The 19,502-nt window shown below is 38.1% G+C and overlaps 1 protein-coding gene and 1 pseudogene across 1 annotated transcript in view; one reads left to right on the top strand and one right to left on the bottom strand.

Annotated features, from left to right (window-relative positions):
- Positions 1 to 5,533: 5,533 nt before the first annotated feature.
- The window catches only part of STK3 (serine/threonine kinase 3), a 389,481-nt gene continuing 375,512 nt past the window's right edge, over positions 5,534 to 19,502 (bottom strand). Inside the window, exon 11 of the mRNA XM_066265981.1 lies at positions 5,534 to 6,884. Within this exon, the coding sequence (XP_066122078.1) occupies positions 6,726 to 6,884 (159 nt within the window). The 3' untranslated portion in view covers positions 5,534 to 6,725. The remainder of the gene's footprint in view (positions 6,885 to 19,502) is intronic.
- Positions 8,188 to 8,265, top strand: LOC136332573 (small nucleolar RNA U3; annotated as a pseudogene).

Raw genomic sequence — 19,502 nt, 5'->3', positions numbered from 1 at the left:
TAAAATATGTTAAGAAATATTGCCTATTAATTAATTTTCTGGAAGATTTTGAGGAGAATATGTATGAAATCTTCTTTAAATGTTTGCTCTAATTTACAAGTAAAGCCATCTGGTCCTGAACTTTTATTTTTCGGGAAGTTTTTGATGGTTGTTTTAATTTCTGCACTGTTTATCACTCTATTTTGATTTTCCAGTTCTTCTGATTCAGTCTAGGAAGGTTTCATACTTCTAGGAACTTATCCATTTCTTCTAAGTTATTAAATTTAGTGGCATATAGTCTTTCATAGTATTATAGTATGATCTTTTGTATTTCTGTGAAGTCTGTGGTAACTTCTCTTTCATTTCTGATTTTGTTTATATGAGTCTTTTCTCTTTTTTTCATAGTGAGTCTAGACAAGGGTGTGTCAATTTTATTAATCTCTTAAAAGAACCAGCTCTTTGTTGTATTATTTTTTGAATAGTTGTTTTGTTTTCTGTTTTACTCTGCTCCAATATTTATTTCTATTCTTCTTCTGACTTTGTTCTTCATTTCTAATTCTTCAAGATGTAATATTTACTTGAGATTTATCCTTTTTTTTTTAGATAGGCTTGTGATGATATAAACTTCCCTCTTATTACTGCTTTCACTGCATTTCAGAAATTTTGATGTCATATTGCCATTCTCATTTGTCTCTTTTGATCTCACCTGTTATTTCTTCTTTGATCCAGTCATTTTGTAGTAGTATGTTGTTTAATCTCCATATAACTTCTTTTGCCAATGATTTCTAATTTCAAAGCACTATGGTCAGAGAATATGCTTGGTATGATTTCAATATTCTTGAATTTATTGAGACTAGTTTTGTGACCCCATATATGGTCTATCCTTGAGAATGTTCTATGTGCACTGGAGAATGTATAATCTGATATTTTGGGATGAAAGACTGTCAATTATGTCTGTTTGGTGTAATGTGTCATTTAAGGCCTATACAGTATTTCTTTATTGATTTCCTGTTCAGGTGATCTATCTTGAACTTTCAATAGAGTAGTTAGATTCCCTACTATGATTATGTCTTTGTTAGTTTCTCCCTTTAGTTCTGTTAGTAGTTGCTTTATATATTTTGGTGCTCCCTGATTGGAAGCATATATATTAAGAAGTGCTATGTCTTCAATGTAGTGTCCCCTTTATCATTATAAAATGTCCATCTTTGTCTCTTGTTACCTTTGTTATCTTGCAATCTATTTTGTTAAGATATAAGAATGGCTACATGTACATTTCTGTGGCTGCTTTTTGCTTGGAGGTCCATTTTCTATACTTAGACTCTTTGTCATTATATAGATGTGTCTCCTGAAGGCAGCATATGGTTGGATTTTGATTTTTGATCCTATCCTCTACTATGTGCCTTTTTATTGGTGAATTCAGCCCATTTACTTTAGGATAATTATTGATGTATGAGGACTTCCTATGGCCATTTTATCTTTTGTTTTCTAGTAGTCCTGTGCCTCCATTGGTTCTTTTCCATTGTGTTTCTGTTTGTTTTTATTTGGTGATATCTCATTTTTTCCCCCTCTATTTCCTCTTTTTCTTAACTTATGTGTCTCCATTTTGTGTGAGTGTGTGTGTGTGTGTGTGTGTGTGTGTGGTCACCATTAGGTTTATGGGAAAGTTTCATATATCAGTTCTTTTTCTTTTGAATGTGTCCACTCTCCATACTCCTTTACAAAGTCAGACCTTTACCTCCTCCTCTTCTGTTTTTGTTGTCACAAATTATCTGTTTATGCTGTAAGTTTGTTGGTGATCTTACTCATAGTTTGTAACCTTTAGTTCTTTGTTTCAGGTAAATAATTCCCTTGAATATTACCTGCAATGAAGATCTTCTGGTGATAAATTCCCTCAGCTTCTGTATGTCTAGAGAAGTATTTCTCCTTCATATCTAAGGGATAACTTTGCTGGATGTCATTTTTTAAAATAGATTTCACTTATTTATTTTAGATAGAGGAGAGGGAAAGAGAGAAAGAAGGAGGAGAGGAGCGGGAAGCATCAACTCAGTAGTTGCTTCTCACATGTGCCTTGACCAGGCAAGTCCAGGATTTTGAAAGCAGCAACCTCAGCATTCCAGATCAATACTTTATACACTGCACCACCACAGGTCAGGTGGATATATTACTCTTGGCTTGCAATTTCTTTGAGTAGTTTGAATATTGGGTTTCACTCTATTCTGACTTGTAGAATTTCTGCTAAGAAGTCTGATGATAACCTAATGGGCTTTCTTTTTCCCTGGCTGCCTTGAGGACTCTTTGTCTTTAACTTTTGACAGTTTTAATACAATATGCCTTGGAGAAGGCCTTTTTTGGTTGAGTAATTAGATGTTCTGTTTGCTTCTTGGATCCAAGGATCTAGATTTTTCCAAAGGTTTGGGAAGTTCTTATCAACTATTCATGTGAATAAAATGTCCATTCCCTTCTCCTTCTCTTCTTCTTTTGGTAAGCCTATTATTCTTGTATTGCTCTTTCTGATGGGAGCAGACATTTCTTATAGAGTTCTTTCATTTTCTTTTCTTTCTTTGTTTTTTTATCTCATCTCTTTTTCCCTTTGTCATTTCTAAATTTCTATCTTTGACATCACTAATTCTTTCCTCCATCTAGTCAGGTTCTACTTACTGTTCTAATTCAGGGGTCCCCAAACTATGGTCCACAGGCCACATGTGGCCCCCTGAGGCCATTTATCTGGCCCCCACCACACTTCCGGAAGGGGCACCTCTTTCATTGGTGGTCAGTGAGAGGAGCATAGTTCCCATTGAAATAATGGTCAGTTTGTTGATTAAAATTTACTTGTTCTTTTATTTTAAATATTGTATTTGTTCCCGTTTTGTTTTTTGACTTTAAAATAAGATATGTGCAGTGTGCATAGGGATTTCTTCATAGTATCATAGTTTTTTTATAGTCCGGCCCTCCAACGGTCTGAGGGACAATGAACTAGCCCCGTGTGTAAAAAGTTTGGGGACCCCTGCTCTAGTTCTTCATTTCCAGAATTTCCATTTCATTCTTTCTGAAAGTTTCAATTTCTTTGGTAAAATAGTCTTTTGTTGATTTGTTTTCTGTGTTCATTAAACTGCCTATCTGTGTTTTCTTGCGTGTCACTGAGTTTTTTTTAGAACTGCAATCTTGAATTCTGTGTCATTTAAATCACATATTTCCATGTCTTTAAATTTATTTTCTGGAGATTCTTTGTTTTCTTTCTAAGCTGCCTCATTACCTGGTTATTCATGGTATTTGATGAATTTATTCTCTGTCTAGGCCTCTATGCACAAATGACACTTGTCTAGTAGATTAAAAAGAGATCTTTTTTATTGTTTTCCAGTAGGTGACATTGAAGCAAAAAACCTCCCTTTTTTTTTAAGCTCTTTTGCACTTCTCTGGCTTTTCAGATCTCTACAGGGTGGTAAAAAGTGGCTTATGTTCTCTGCGAACCTGCCTTGAGATCAGGTTGTTCAGATCCCAGGGGATCAACCTGGCAGGAGAATGCAGTGGGCAATTGGTCTCTAAATCTGTGAAAACTCAGTGCTGTCTTCACAGCCAGACACCACTGACAGTGCAGCCTCAGTGTGTGGAGGTGGGGTGAGCTGGGAGAACCCAGCCACTTCCTTTGCACCTTTGCCCTCCCAGCAATGGCGACCAGTGTACCTCCATGGAGTTGCCTTGAACCTCCACCCAACCAGGAATTAGTTGCGGAGAAAGCCCTTCATTCAGGAAAAGTGTTTCTGTAGTACCAGTTCTTGAGTTTGTAGATAATATGCTTTGCAACCTGATCTAAAGAGTGAGGGGAGGTGAGCTCTGGGAGGTTAAGGGAAGGTGCTCAGGATATGTAGCTTTCTCTTTTTGGAATGCTAAATGCCAGACAACCATGGCTGCACCTCTGTGCTTTGTCCCTGCCTAGGTCACTAGGCTCACCTGTAGCTTGTACTGCCTACTCTGGCAAGAATGCTCACTAAATCTCTTTGCTCCTCCCAGCTGAAGGGAGTGCCAGCCACAACCTAGCTCTTCCCCTCTCTGGACTGCTGAGCTGCTAGGTTGCATCCATGGCTCCTTTGAGCTCTCCTTTCTCAAAGAGGCTTCTTCTTAAACTCATTAAAATAATATGAAAACCCTCTTTCCTAAGCATCATGATTAATCCAGGCTTACCTAGACTTGAAGGTTTCTTTCATGGCTTTTGGTTCTTCATATTGTTAAGTTCCTTTTATCTGATTGGTGGTGGTGGTTGTATAGTGAGAATATAAGGAAAAATTAAAAACATTACCCTAAAACGTTCTGCTGCTGTTTCCTATGGCTCTAAAATTAATGCCTATTGTTCTTAATTCTCATTTGTGTGTATTTAAAAAAATACTTATAACAATAGGGCATAATGTCTATTTAAATAAAAATCACAATATAATTGGAACATTTGATATTTACTGTTAAAAAGAAGATACTAGGTTGAATTAGTAAGAATAGTTAACAGGCCTCATTGAGTTAATTTGCATAACTATACTTTTCTATTGGGGTGACATTGGTTAACAAAATTATACAGTTTAGGTGCACAATTCCACAACACATCATTTGTACACTCTATTGTGTGTTCGCCACCCCAGGTCAAGTCTCTGTGCATACATATTCTAATTTAGCAAACTGGAGAGAAATCACCTTTATAAGTTTCTTGTTACTTCATATAGGAAGTTTTACTCAGACGTTAGCAAATCAGTCATTTGATTTCATCAAATTAGGCAAGGTATCAGACAGATTACTGAAAAAAAAAAAAAAACAATTAAGAAAAGGACAAAAAGGTAGGGTGTTGTTGAATTGACCCATGTGACTGTCCCAGATAGGTTCCTATACAGATGTAGCTGAAGCCAGTGCAAATTCAGTCTTCATTCTTAAAAACTTTCATAAAATTTTTAATACTTACCATTATTTAAAAAATTTTGTAATTTATAGCCTATTAAACATACAATTTACTATTTGTAAGGACTCAACAGAGCAGAGGGAAGTGTTACTCCAAGGCATTAAGTGGGGGCACAAAAGCCATTTTAAAAGAGTAGATGCTTTCCAGAGGTGAAATATTCTTTGTGGCTGTCATTAGTGAACTCACCAGCATTTCCTTTCCCTCCTCACCAAGCACATGGCAAGACTGCATTTCCTTGCTCCCTGGAAATTATGAGTAGCCATGTGCTAGTTCTGAACACTGACTGTAGATGACCTGACACGTGTCATGCTGGCTGGAGATAGTATGAGACTTGTCAGTGTTCCTTCCCTTGCTGTGGTGACCACCAATGTTGTAGGTGGTGGAGGCTCCATCTGAAGTGTCCCTAATATAACAGGAGCAGGGTGCCTTGCCAACCTGGGATGGACATGGAATACAAGGGACAAATAACCTGTGTTATGTTAAATGCCTGAAGTTTCAGGGTTGTTACCGCTGCATAATCTTGCCTGTCCTGACTAATAAGATACCTTCCTTCTTTGGGAAAGAGAGGCCAGGTGATGAATTAAAAACAAATAAACATATAGAGATGCAATGTGCTGGTGTCACAGTAAAATTTATTTGTCATTATGATTTACACATAGTCATTAAACACACAAAAGAACAAACATTGTCAAGATGGACAGATGTAGCTTTGGAAATGACTGGTCCCAGTTTAATCAGGCAAATGTTCATTCAGCTTAGAAATGAGTTTCTTTTTAATGGTTTAATCTTTTTTTTCAGTCCCTAAGGCTTGCACAGTTCAGTACAAATGCTTTTTCTATTTTCTTATTGTCAGGCTCATGATGTTTACCAATTCCCAAGAAATAAATGAAATCAACAAAAAAGTCCTGTGACAATTGAACACATTTTCACAGAAATGCATTTGATAAGCTTATTACAGTTTGACATGTTTAGCTATAAGAACTACATATGAAACATAAACAATATTAAGAAATTACATCTGTCTTAAGGATTTATTTCTTTTAAAATATCTACCACACTTTTTTTTGTGTGTGTGCAAGGATTCCATTGATGTCTTTGGTTTTAAACATTATAGCTCTGTCTTACCTAAATATATATAGTTCTATTTGTACCAAACATCAATAATTAAAAAGTTAAAATTTCAGGAGGTAAAAATGGAATTATTGCTTCTGTATAAAAATGGCCCATTTAGGTATTATTGTTATTCTTGCTTTGCTCCTATTGGAAAACTATCCTGGAAATCAAGGAATGTACCCCATAGCTCCCTGCTGAAAATAAAATTTGGTTGAACATTATTATTTATTAAGTACATCCCTACCTTCATCAAAGCTGACCTGGTCTTGTCCTTAAAAAAATAAAGTGAAATGACATAAATAAATAAGTTTATCTAAGGGGATATAATAAATAAGCTACTAGGTAAGAATAAAGAATATTGTAACATAAAGCCCTTCAGTGCTGTACAATTAAACAATAGCTTTGGATTTTCAAGGTCTCTAGACACAGCCTTCATTGTATAACACAGTTTTAGTGCTGATACACAGCTAACAGATAAGAGAAGAAAACATGTCTGTTGTTTTCATATTTAAAAATGAAATCATAATGGATACAGCTGTAAATTGTGCTGTTTGAGAATTTACCTGGGTATGTACTAATCAGTTTTTGACCATTGCCTAGTTGTAGAGCACAAATCTCAGGGTTAATTTAAAAAGAAATCAATTCTTAGTGGTTTTTGGTCTCCAGAATATAGAATAAAAGAGAGAATAAATTAGACTCAAAAGTTTTGCTGCCTTCTTTTCTTTGCATCCATCGCATCCAGAATGGGTTGCCTTTTCGCAGTGTATCTTTGACGAAGCTCTTCTATTTCTCGTTCCATCATGGGGTCCAGTGCTTTTAACCGCATCTGGAGTTCTTCTAAACTTAGATTTTTTAACTGGATATAGGAAAAAAAATGAAGATATTAATATAATAAAATTATCTATAATATGTTAAAATCTTAAGAGTTTTAGCATAACTATTTCAGCACACTCTTCAAAGTATATTTGAAATATGGTCCAACAATTAAAACAGGAATTCCTTCCATTAAGAACCAAGAAGCCACATCTTTGCAGGAACCTCAAGTAATTTGCAACAGAAAAAACAAACAAACTGCTTATAGAAAAGAGCAAATGAGAAAAATAAGCTAGTAAAAATATATCGGTTTTTGTAAAAGGCAGAAAGACAAATCCACCATCGCCAATGAACACTTTCTGGTTATGCTCTGTGCATATGCACGAGTGCTAAGATTATCGTGAACACCTGCAGAGATCACCCAAGAGTGTGATGAGACTGAATACAGGTTAAATTAAGTTTTCTATCCTCCATTTTACCAAATGCAAACTTTAAGTGTTCTGAAACTCAACAAGAAAATTAAATTATCTAGAATAATTTTATCCCAAGCAGTTTGGCAAAACAGTTTTTAAATTTATGATTTAAAAGATCCCAAACTTGACAAGTGTCATATTCTAACATGAGTGTGGCCAGTTTGAAAATGAAATGCCTATCAGACTTTCACTATATACGTTATCATTTAACAATAATAATATTATTTCTCTAAAGCAGTGATTTTCAACCGTTTTCGTCTCATGGCACACATAAACTAATTACTAAAATTCTACAGCATACTAAAACATGTATTTTTTGCAGATCTGATAAAATAAATAGGTACAGTTTTGATTCGTTCACAGTGGGCAGCTACTGTTGTGTTGGCTGTTGTCTTTTCTATTTTTTATTTTGACAGTCTAAGGGGAAAGAGGTCAGTGCCCTCGACTAAATAGTCAGGTATTTCATGTTTTAAAATTTTCTGTGGCACACAGGTTAAAAATCGCTGGTCTACACTATATAACTTGACTATGGTGATTGAGTTTGCTATGAAGGCTTCTGGGGACAACTCTAGCACCTGCTTTACTGGCTGTCTGCGTAACAGTGGGAGAGAGGGCTCATGTCACATGTGTAGAGTGGGTAAAATCTGTTCTGAATCAGAATATGGCATTCTGAACTTTATAAGTCAAAACAGTAAGATAGGGGGTTTATCTCCTGAGAAACATGTTTTAGGGATGCTGTCTGAGGGCTTATGGGAAGCCCTTATATAAATGAACACTGTGCTTCTATCTTATTGACATTAAAAAAAATCTAAAACTCTGTTTCTTTCAGAAACTGACTCTTAAGCAATAGTAGCAGGTGGTTTACAAAAACCTAAGACTATACTTTCAGGGATCATTTCTATAGTTTTTTTTTTAAATACAAAAACCTGTTAAACTGTAATGATTTACAGAATGCTGTTACATACTCAGCATCTTGGTAGGCACTTTAAAGAAAGCAAACAAGCAAACTATTTCCTTGCCTTAGGAAACTTACAAATTAGTTGGAAGGGAAGGGAAGATTAGCTACTATAAACATTTAGGAATTGATGCAAGAGCCTATAAAATTAAACCCTATTGTGTGTGGTACAAATTATAGCAAAAGGTTCTTAACTCAAGTCCAGGAATAAACATCTCATGTGCAAAATTCTGCATGTTCATGTGAACATTTTCCTGGAGAAGTAAGCATTTTTATTTTTTAGGTAGAGTCCCAACAAAGAGAATAGAGCCTTGTAATAAATTCAATGGAGACTAGGATTCTCTTCAGGGAGCAGGGACTGTGCTGGTCCTTGGGCAAGCAGGTGAGCAGGGCGCCGTGGAGGCCCTGCTGTGTGGAGGAGCAAGGACTGCAACATCAGAGAGCCGGCGGCTGGGGCCCCAGAGCCAGCAGAGCAGGGCGCCGCGGAGGCCCTGCTGGGTGGAGGAGCAAGGACTAAGGACAGCAGAGAGCCGGCGGCTGGGGCCCCAGAGCCAGGTGAGCAGGGCGCCGAGGAGGCCCTGCTGTGTGGAGGAGCAAGGACTAAGGACATCAGAGAGCCCGCGGCTGGGGCCCCAGAGCCAGGTGAGCAGGGCGCCGCGGAGGCCCTGCTGGGTGGAGGAGCAAGGACTAAGGACAGCAGAGGAGCCGGCGGCTGGGGCCCCAGAGCCAGGTGAGCAGGGCGCCGCGGAGGCCCTGCTGTGTGGAGGAGCAAGGACTAAGGACAGCAGAGAGCCCGCGGCTGGGGCCCCAGAGCCAGGTGAGCAGGGCGCCGAGGAGGCCCTGCTGTGTGGAGGAGCAAGGACTAAGGACAGCAGAGGAGCCGGCAGCTGGGGCCCCAGAGCCAGGTGAGCAGGGCGCCGCGGAGGCCCTGCTGGGTGGAGGAGCAAGGACTAAGGACATCAGAGAGCCGGTGGCTGGGGCCCCAGAACCAGCAGAGCAGGGCCTGCCCTTCTGGGAGCCACGGTCAACCCTGGCGCAGGGAGAGTCTGTGAAGGCAATCCAGGCTTGGTTTTGGTTTTTAAATGATAAAATCTGCAGCTTATTTTTTATTTTAAGAAGATTATCTTTGAGTATTTTATGAGACAAGTCAGAAAACACTTCATTACTTTACAGTCATACGTCAATTTAACCAAAAATAGCACTTTTCAGCTTGATCTTCCCGCCTTACTCACTATACCTGGCCCTAAGTGACTCTTGGTTCCAAAAATAGAATCTATTCCTTACTGAAAACATTTGTTACCACTGGAGACACGGAAAAGAATGAGTGACACACTCTGCAGGAAGTTCAACAGAGAAGTTCCAAAAACACAGGAAGGCAGTGTCGCAGGGAAGAAGCGCCCGGACAACGACCCTGAAGATAAAGATAAGCCGCCTGACCTCTGGTGGTGCAGTGGATAAAGCGTCGACCTGGGAACACTGAGGTTGCCGGTTCAAAACCCTGCACTTGTCTGGTCAAGGCATATATGGGAGTTGATGCTTCCTGCTCCTCCCCCCTTTCTCTCTCTCTCTACCTCCCTCCCTTCCTCCTCTCTAAAATGAATAAATAAAAATTAAAAAAAAAAAAAAAAAAAAAAAAGATAAGCCAACAGGGCCCCTGAAACTTGCTGAATTGCATAAGCAGGTGACGGTGAGATGGTGAGACGGGGGCCACCAGAGACCACACAGAGCCACACTTCCCTGGGAAAGATACGCCTAGGTCTGTCTACAAATACCCCAAGGCCATTTTGTCTCTATCTCAGCCCATCTTTGAATTTCTATACAACACTCATATTTTATACAACACAAATACACTATACAACAATTCAGTATTTAATTTTAGAGTCATGTATTATTTTATTATTGGTTTTTATGCACGAGTTTCAACCTCTATTCCAAAAAATATTTAAACTTTAGAGATAGTACACACATCACTATACTGCTAAATATCATGACACGAAGGTCGGTAGATAAATAGAAATACAGAATAAATGCCTCAAAGGAATGGGTTAATCCAAGACTAGGAGAAATAACATCATACAAAGCAAACAATTATCATTACTTAAATTGTTTTGGCATTAAGATACTGTAAATACCTTATACCACTTTTACTGGGGCAAACTGCCAACAGTTTATAAATATATTACAGTAACAAAATGAATTTAAAGAAAGAAGCTACTTAGAAGAATACTGTTTGTTCTCTAACAGACATATTGTCAATATATAAAATTTGCAAAAACCAGGTCTGTGATGTTGGAGAACCATTAACTGGCATCATTAGGGAATTAGGTGTTTCACATAAATTCACGAAGTATCCAAATCTTCGTTCTTTAAGTGATAAACTTTTTTTCAACCATTTTGAACAGACAATCTTTATAAGTATTTATATAGAATATGCTCCCTTCTAAAGCAGAGGACAGAGGATCTAAGACAACCTTTCCTAGATGATGATGGGCATCATTAATGTCTATTACTAATCTGTGCCAAGTAATAATTTTCTCTTTCATTTCTGGCTTTTTATCTTCATTTTGGGGAAATCTACCAGCTCCTTTTTATGGCCATCACTGGACATGTGTTCTTTCTCCACTTCAAATTTGTTCATCTAATTTGAAAAACTATTAGTCTTATAAGGCATCACACTAAATAAGAACAAATAAATCTGAATGAAAGCCTGAGGCTGTTAAGGAAAAGTGGAACGTGGCTTTAGTGCTAAAGTGAGTGTTTTTGTTGTTGTTTTTATAACTGAATTTCAGGTTTATGGTTGTGTAAGGCTGAGGTTACAGAAAATCTGACTTCCACACAAGTTACATTTATAGCTGTTTTCCACTGGGATGTCAGAGAATTTCAGATGACTCATTCACTAAAGTATTTATTGATATTCTCTATGGACCAAGCACTTTAGATACAGATATGAATAAAACATTCTACCTCCTACAGAGAGCTTGCAATCTAGCTGGCAAGACAGGTCCATGGACAGACAGCTAATACACTGAAGGATGAGTAAGCTGAGAAGATGAGAAATAGGACAGGGAGAAGGGAAACAGCATATGCAAAAAAGTATAAGACACAAAAACGCTTGGCATCTTTGTGTCGCTGACTGCTGTGATGTGTGAAGGATCCGTGGGGGGGAGTAGCGGGGGGGGGGCAGAGGATGAGGCAGGAAAAGAGGGGGCAGATAGCTTAGGGCCTTAGGCATGTTGCTGCAAACTTCCTGTTGACAAAAAAGAAATGCTAGATAATTCTGGGCACAAATGGTGATATGATCATATATAAATGAGCTTTAGAAAAATATCTCCATAGGTGTAGAAAATAGATCAACCTAGGGAAAATGGAGGAAGGGAAATCTGTCAGCAGGTTTCTTCAATAGTTTAGTGAAAAGATAAGACTTGAAAGTAGAATCGATAAGGCTTTTGTTGACCGATTATGAGGTTCAGGAAGAAGAAAGGGTTAAAAATGATTCCTGCTTCAAGCTTGGATGATGGGGTAGAGATTGATACCACTAATAGGTTGAGTAGTTCATGAAGTGATTTTAGTCCTGTTGAGTTTGAGATAGAAGCAACGCTTCAAGGTGGAGATGTTAGCTATGGATTGTAATGTGGGGATTTGGAGCTAGGGAGAATCAAGCTAATGACACTGACTAAGGGAGTGAATCGTCAACATTCACGATGAAACCGAAGCCCTGGATGAGGGCAGTTATCCAGGAAAAGGTATTCTCCCTGATTTTGTGATCTGCCTATGGTATTCAACAGAAAACAATCCCCAAATGTTTGCATCTGTGATCAGAGGCTCTTCTTGTTTTAATGAAACAGAAATAACAGTATTTTTATAAGTAACTCTAGATTGTGGTGTTATCTAGACAAAACAAAAGTGATGTTTACTGGCAGAATTTCTCCCTTTTTATACAGTGGATATGATTTATGCATGAACTTCTGGTTGGGTTTTCACTTCTGATTAAGTCCTAATAACATATATTTAGCACTGTGTTTCTATAGCTATCAAATCAAGCCTCCCACAGGCAAGAAAATGGTTTGGGGAGGGAAATGTGGCAGAAACAGATCTTCCTCCCATTGATTTGAAAGAGAGAGAGAGAGAGAGAGAGAGAGAGAGAGAGAGAGACAGGCAGCAACTTGTTGTTCCACTTGTTTCATTTAGTTATGCGCTCACTGGTTGCTTATCATATGTGCCCTGACTAGGAATCAAACCCGTGACCTCAGAGTACCAGGACGATGCTCTATCCACTGAGCCACCCAGCCAGGGCCGAGAAGCAGCTTTTTAGATCTCTTAGAAAACAGTACTGCTCAACTGCCTTAGTAGTAAAAAAACTGACAGACCAGATAAAATTTTATGGAGACTCATCATGATAAACTGGCCCTATAATATCATGCAATCCACTATCACCCTTTTAAAATGCTAACTTTGAGGGCTAATAAGGATAATATTAGAAGGAAAGTTGAACATCCTGAATAAATATCAGTATTATTGTGAGAAAAGTTTCCTTCACTAATCAGGTTTTCTGAACACCTTTATAAAGGGAAAGAAGATTACTTCAGAGTTGCTATGTACATGGATCAAGAGAGTTTGTGGTTAATTAACTTGAATTTACATTTTAAAAAAATATAGAAATGCTATTTATGAGCCATCATTCTATAATACATGGAACACAACGTAGCTATATTACCACAGCTTTATGCCAGTTGACTAATTCCAAAATATTGATAAATGCATAGTAGACCAGAGCTGAAGTATCAAGTCTTGGATCTACATTGGTCAGAGTTTAGAATTTGGTAAGTCAAGTCAGTGAAGAGGAAATTTTAGACTATGAATACCATATGGTTTTTACTGTAAATGAACAAATGCACAAAAATGAATAACTTATTTGGGAAAGGATTTTATATTTTAGGCTAATTTTACTTAATACAATTTAGTATTGAATTTAATGATAAACAACTAACAGTAGTTCTCAAATCTTCAGGCCTTATCATTGAAAAATGCTGTAGTTTGACAATCTTTACAAATACCAAGGCCACGTAACTTAAGTGAACAAGTGCGCTGACGTACAGTAAGAGGAAGAGCTTGAATGTACAGACAGAAGCAGGACCCACAACCTCTTCAAAAACAGAGTCAGAGAAAACGAATGAGTTTCAGAACAATCTTGTTTTATTATCTGAGGCATTTTTTTCTATTTATAAGAATTTTTGCCTTTCTTAGATATTTGAAATGACAAATATTGGGGGCAATACATGTTAATAAAGGTAGAGAATTAAACTAACTCCGTAAAAGAATGTAAACTGACATCAGGCAAACTGAATCTATGGATGTGAAAGAAATACATTCTGAAATCTTGGATTATTAAAATTATCTGGGATTACCAAATCATTTGTTTAACAGAAGCATCAACTAAAGTTTGAGTTAACCCTTAAAGAATCTCATTATCAAAGAGAACCTTCTGGCAGAGGGGATAGGGGTCCGGGGGGCTGGGTAAAAAAGGTGAAGATTAAACAAAGAAAAAAAACTTACGAACACAGACAGCAGTGTGGGGACTGCAGGGGGGAGAGGGGATGAAGGGGGTGGAGGAGGGTAAAGGGGGTCAATGGAGATGGAAGGAGACTTGACTTGGGGCGAACACACAGTACACTGTACAGATGAAGTGTTAGAGAATGTACACCTGAAATTTGTATAATTTTATTAAACATCACCCCAATAAATTCAATTAAAAATTTTAAAAAGAATAAATGATTTTTATTAAAAAGAGAATCTCAAGATGATCTATTCTTTCTTATTTTAGGTGAGAAAATGAGAGCTAGTTTGCTCAAAGTTACCCTCTTGGGTAATGGCAGAGACATGACCTGTCCTTGAGGTCAACGCTGTTTTTCATTATATCAAGTCTGCTATTCTTAACCTAGCACTGTCCGAGCTCAAAGTGTTAGTCACCACAGATGGCGGGGTGCTGCTGAGACACTCCCAGTGTCTTCAACCTGAGGTGGAAGGTTTTTAAGTATTCAGCTACAAAGGCCATAGTGAATGAAAACCCCACATATCAAATCTTTATAGACCAGTCTTATAAAAAGGAATACACTTCAGAAGCTCGGCGAAAGGTCAAACTGCCATCTTCTTTGAGCTTTGGGCCAGCTCATAGACTAGGATCTCCCAGCGCTCAAAAAGTTTGTTTACAACAAGTGAAAGACTTTAAATCCTCTAAACTTCTTAATAATAATTAGATAGCATAATAGTTAGATGTTCATAAGTTTAATGAAAGAGTTAGAACTACTTTAAGTAGGAATCAACATTTTGTTTGAAAATTGGTATAGTTTGGATCATGACTGACAGCTTGAATAAACAGCTCATTTTGTTAATGGTAGTCCTGGATTATCGTATTTCTTTCAGGAAGTAAGATTGCAAATCAATACCTAAAAATATATTTCACAATATCCCTTAAAAGTACAAGTAAAATATTTGCAAATTAGTAACTTACTGGTTCTTGCATTAAAAAAGCACAATTAATTCAATAACATAAGATGAAAAATAAGATTAAATCAACCTACTGATAATTTTGACAGTATAAACTTTAAATTTTTATTTAGTGAGAGGAGGGGAGTCAGAGAGACAGACTCCCGCATGTGGCCTGACGGGGATCCACCTGGCAAACCCATGAGGGGGCAATGCTCTGCTGATCTGGGGCTTTGCTCCATTGCTCAGCAACCAAGCTCTTCTTAGCACCTGAGGCAGAGGCCATGCAGCCATACTCAGCACCCTGGGGCCAATTCACTTCAATCAAGCCATGACTATAGGAGGAGAAGAGAGAGAGAGAGAAAGAGAGAGAGAGAAAGAGAAGTAAGAGGGGGAGGGGTGGAGAAGCAGATGGGCGCTTCTCCTGTGTTCCCTGACTGGGAATCAAACCCAGGAAATCCATATGCCAGGCCAGTGCTCTAACACTGAGCCAACCAGCCAGGGTGACAGTTTGAACTTTTAATAATTAAAATTATTTCTGAACTTTATGAGGATTGAAAGGCTGCTTGTTACTGATCAGAAAGAGCTGTCAGTAAAATTAGAACTTTAAGTTTATAAATCCTGTCTACGATAAAAACCTAAAAATATCACATTCAAGTGACAAGAAGAAATCACTTTCTTTCCTTCTTCCTTTTCTCCTCCTTCCTTCCTGCTTCCTTCCTTCCTTTGACAGAAAGAGACAGAAGGGAAGCATCAACTCGTAGTTGTATCACTTTAGTTGTTCACTGATTGGTTCTCATATGTGCCTTGACCAGGGGGCTAAAGCCAAGCCAGTGACCCCTTGCTCAAGCTCACAACCTTTGGGCTCAAGCCAACGACCTTGGCATCACGTTGATCATCCTGCGCTCAAGCCAGTGACCTTAGGGTTTTGAACCTAGTACCTCAGCATCCCAGGTCGAAGCTCTATCCACTGCGCCACCACTAGTCAGGCAAGACAGAATCATTTTCTAAAATAATTTCATCTTAAGAGTTCTAGAGGAAAACGCTTGGCTTTTTATACTATTTTGTCAAAAATAGTCCCAATTACAGGAGATATTTTTTTAAAAGTCTTATTCTCAAAAAAGCAGAACAGTTTTTAAGTGTGTAAATATAACATTTCAAGACTTAATGGGCCCACAGGTTGCTAGTATAATCAGTCTGTCAAAATAAATGAGACACCACCACAATGAAGCAATGGTCTTACATGTTAATGTTAACACAGTCAGTAAAATAGTCAATCAAGAAAATCCTGTACAAGGTTTGCTATGTTTACTGGGAAAACAAACTCTTCTTAGCAACTGTTTAAATAAATCTCATGATGCTATAGACCTTATTAGTGGCCTATGATTTAAAAAATGTGGATTGCTAATACAGTACCCTGACTCATCTATTTTCCCATCTGCTAGCAATTCTAACAATATGAAATATCAACAGAATGGCTAACAACAATAATTTTCTATGGCAATTTTGATGCTGAATTGCCTATAGCATTCTGTAAGACTTACCAGTGCATAACTCAGACTGTTTTGAGTTGTATCTGGCCTGGGGCAACATACTCTTTTTCCCCTAATATTCCAATTTAACTTGTATCTTTCCTCTGCCGAACAGAATCTGGTTTAGCTTTACAAAACATTGTTCATAGAAGCTGTCACACTCATTTTACTAATGATGAGAGTGGGAAAAGCAACAAAGTTCTAGCAAAAATCCAGTCAGGTCCACTGATACGTTTAGATGTATATAAACAGGTAAGGGGCTTTCTGCCAAAGACTGAGCTACAGCAATAATAGGTAGTAAAGCAAAAAAATAAAATATAAAAAATAAAAAAATAAATAAAACATCGATATATTAAGGCATTTCCTGATTTAATATCTGGCACTGAGAATGATACAAAAAAAACCTCTCAAATCAGCTGAAACTACTATGAAGCCTGTTTACAGAAAACCTTACATATACATTTACAAGATGTATTTACAAAATAATGATAAATCCTGACACATTATATAATTAAAGCTGAATTCTTCCCTGTGCATTCCTTATGAAATATGCTCTTAAAAGTGGCATTAACATGAAATCTACTGGTGCAGCCTTCTTCCCCAGACACTCTTCATCCAGCTGGATAGAGGCTCACAGGTGAATCTGCTTTGAGCTAAGTGGCCCCTGCCTGTCTTCTGACTGAATTCCTGTAACTATTCTGGGATTGTAACTAGGAATTGCCATGAAGTATCTGTTTTGGTTGTTCACCTCAGAACATCTACAGTAAATTTAAGACATTTAGAGTCTACTCTCATTACCAAAGAAGAGAGAGAAAATAACTTCTTATACATATCAATGGAAGAGAAGGGGAAAGTGTCAATTGTTGATCACACACAATGTGTTAGTATCCTAGATCTGGCGCACTGTTGCTGAATCCTAGCAGTCACTGAACTTCATGGGGCAGACGGTATCAACCCTATTTTAGAGGCGAGGACCTTCCGAGGGACCCAGTGACCTACTGCAGGCCACACTGCTGGAGGTGCTCACGCAGGCACTCAAAGACATCATCAAACCCACTGGCATAAGTTTGGACAGGAGCCCACCGAGAGCTGTTTCTTCGGTCTCCCAAGAACTACAAAAGCACTTCCAAATCCAATTACCACATAAAAGTTTTTTTAACAGATTCTCTTTTTAATAGATTAAAAACAGGGGAATCCTGCTTTAAAAAAATCCCAACTTTCCTCTCAGGTTGAACCTAGTAAAATATTTTACTTATATTAACGTTTTAGCTATAATTGGTCTTATGAAATAATTACATGTTTTAAGTATTTTCCTATTTAATCAGCTCTCTAGCAAAATTAAACACATTTCTACACAAGGCTTTGAAACAGATGCCACAATTTTATCCATGGAAAGACATGTTCCCTGACCTGTGCCCATGCAGACTGTCCCACGGGTGATCTGCTCTGGTCTTAGATCTAGCAGATGGGCTGTAAACTGATAAGTATTCCCACAATTATCTTATCCTGAAGAAATCTGAGCCACCCACATAAAAAAAAATGGTGACATTTTAGTTGTGTTCCTCAATGGCAGTTGAATACCCATTCCTTTTATGCCTTTCAGTTCCCAGTAAGCAGTTCTGCCTGCTAAAAATATCAGAAAAAAGTTAATTCATGCGTAGCTCTGCTACACTGTAAACAGCTCTAAAATTCTAGGCCCAGAAAAACAAAATCTGAGTAACTTGAAACAAACTAGTAATTAAATCTTTCCAGATATATTAAGGGGCAGATGAAGTCCTATTAGTTTTGACTGATGTCTTACCTCTGTGATTCTGATGAACACTGAATAATTTAAAACATTGATAAGGCCAAAAATGAAGGATTAACAAATTCAGTAATTAACTTCACATACTTTATTTTTAAAAAAATTAACTTTAGTAGGTCCTTGAATAACATTTCATCCAACGTCATTTTATTATAACATTGATGAGGAAAAACAGTTCGACTCCTGGCCAGAGCCACTGTCCATGTGAAGTGTGCACGTTCTCCCCACGTCTGTGGGTTTTCTTTGGAGGCTCCAGTTTCCCCCCAACATCCCCAGAATGTGGCCGTATTGTTGCAGTGGGAGTGGGAGTGGGTGTGTGGGTATTTGTGAGTGGCCATTGGATGAAAGGGCGCCCTGTCCCAGGTTGGTTCCCCTTGGCATCCTGAGCTGCAGGGATAGACTCCGGCCAACCATGACCCTGAACTGGAATAAGCGGGTTGGGAAAGATTTCTCTCACTTGTTTTTATTCATCTTTCTCAAATGTATGTATAGTTCACATGTATTTCAATGTTCGATATTAGAAGCGTTTTGGGTCTTTAGAAGTTTGGTGATGTTTTTGTGACCAAAAATATGCTGTAGGAACTTAACTCTTGTTTTGTTACATGTAGCTTCGCTATTGACAAAGTTAAGTGAGAACTTACTGAATATAATTATAGAAGATCATAAATATTTTTTAAAAAGTCCTCCAAATATATCTGTAACTAGCTTATTGGGCAGTTAAATTGCTATATAACTATCATACAAACTTAAAATAGTTTCATTTTTCTCCACTCACACTTTTTCAGCTGTGCTATACCAAATTTCCCTGACATATTCCTTAAGGAATCTTGGGCTGATCTCACTGATTTCTTGACACTTTTAGTTATTAAAAGTCCAGACCAATTATAAACTTCATTCTCATATTAAATACAGATCTCATCCTGCACAGAGAGACCTAGAGATTTGCAGTGGGAAGAGATGATGTCTGTATCTAGAGTCTTTCTCCATCTCTTTTCAAGGTCTAGCTCCTCTGGTTCTGGGAGCTAGGAAGGAGACATCTTTTGATGTCAACAGTTACTTGTCAGTGGGAGGATGTTTCCTTGGTGTTGCTCTAGTTTGGTTGATTGCTGGTGATTTGTGCACAGAAGGTTGTATGTGTGTACATGTGTGTATTTCCTGGGAGAAGTGGTGGTTGGTATCATCCTGGTGCTCACCCCTCTTGGAGAAGGGCAGCTGTCAGGGGTATTGTCTCCTCTGGCCAAGAAGCCCTGTAGGCAGCCTTAGCACTTCTGACCTTCATTGTCAGAGCCACAGGGTTTTTCCACACTGTCCAGGGACCACGAGGACCCAAGGAACAGGAGAAGTCCCCTAGTTCTCTCCTAGCACACTGGTCCTATGCCATGGTCCTTAGTTATCCTGCAGGCCTTGGCTCTAT

This window comes from Saccopteryx bilineata, chromosome 3, assembly GCF_036850765.1.
Source record: "Saccopteryx bilineata isolate mSacBil1 chromosome 3, mSacBil1_pri_phased_curated, whole genome shotgun sequence".
Taxonomy (NCBI): Eukaryota; Metazoa; Chordata; class Mammalia; order Chiroptera; family Emballonuridae; genus Saccopteryx; species Saccopteryx bilineata.
The sequence above is the reverse complement of the archived record's forward strand: the minus strand, read 5'-3'. Positions and strand labels throughout refer to the sequence as shown.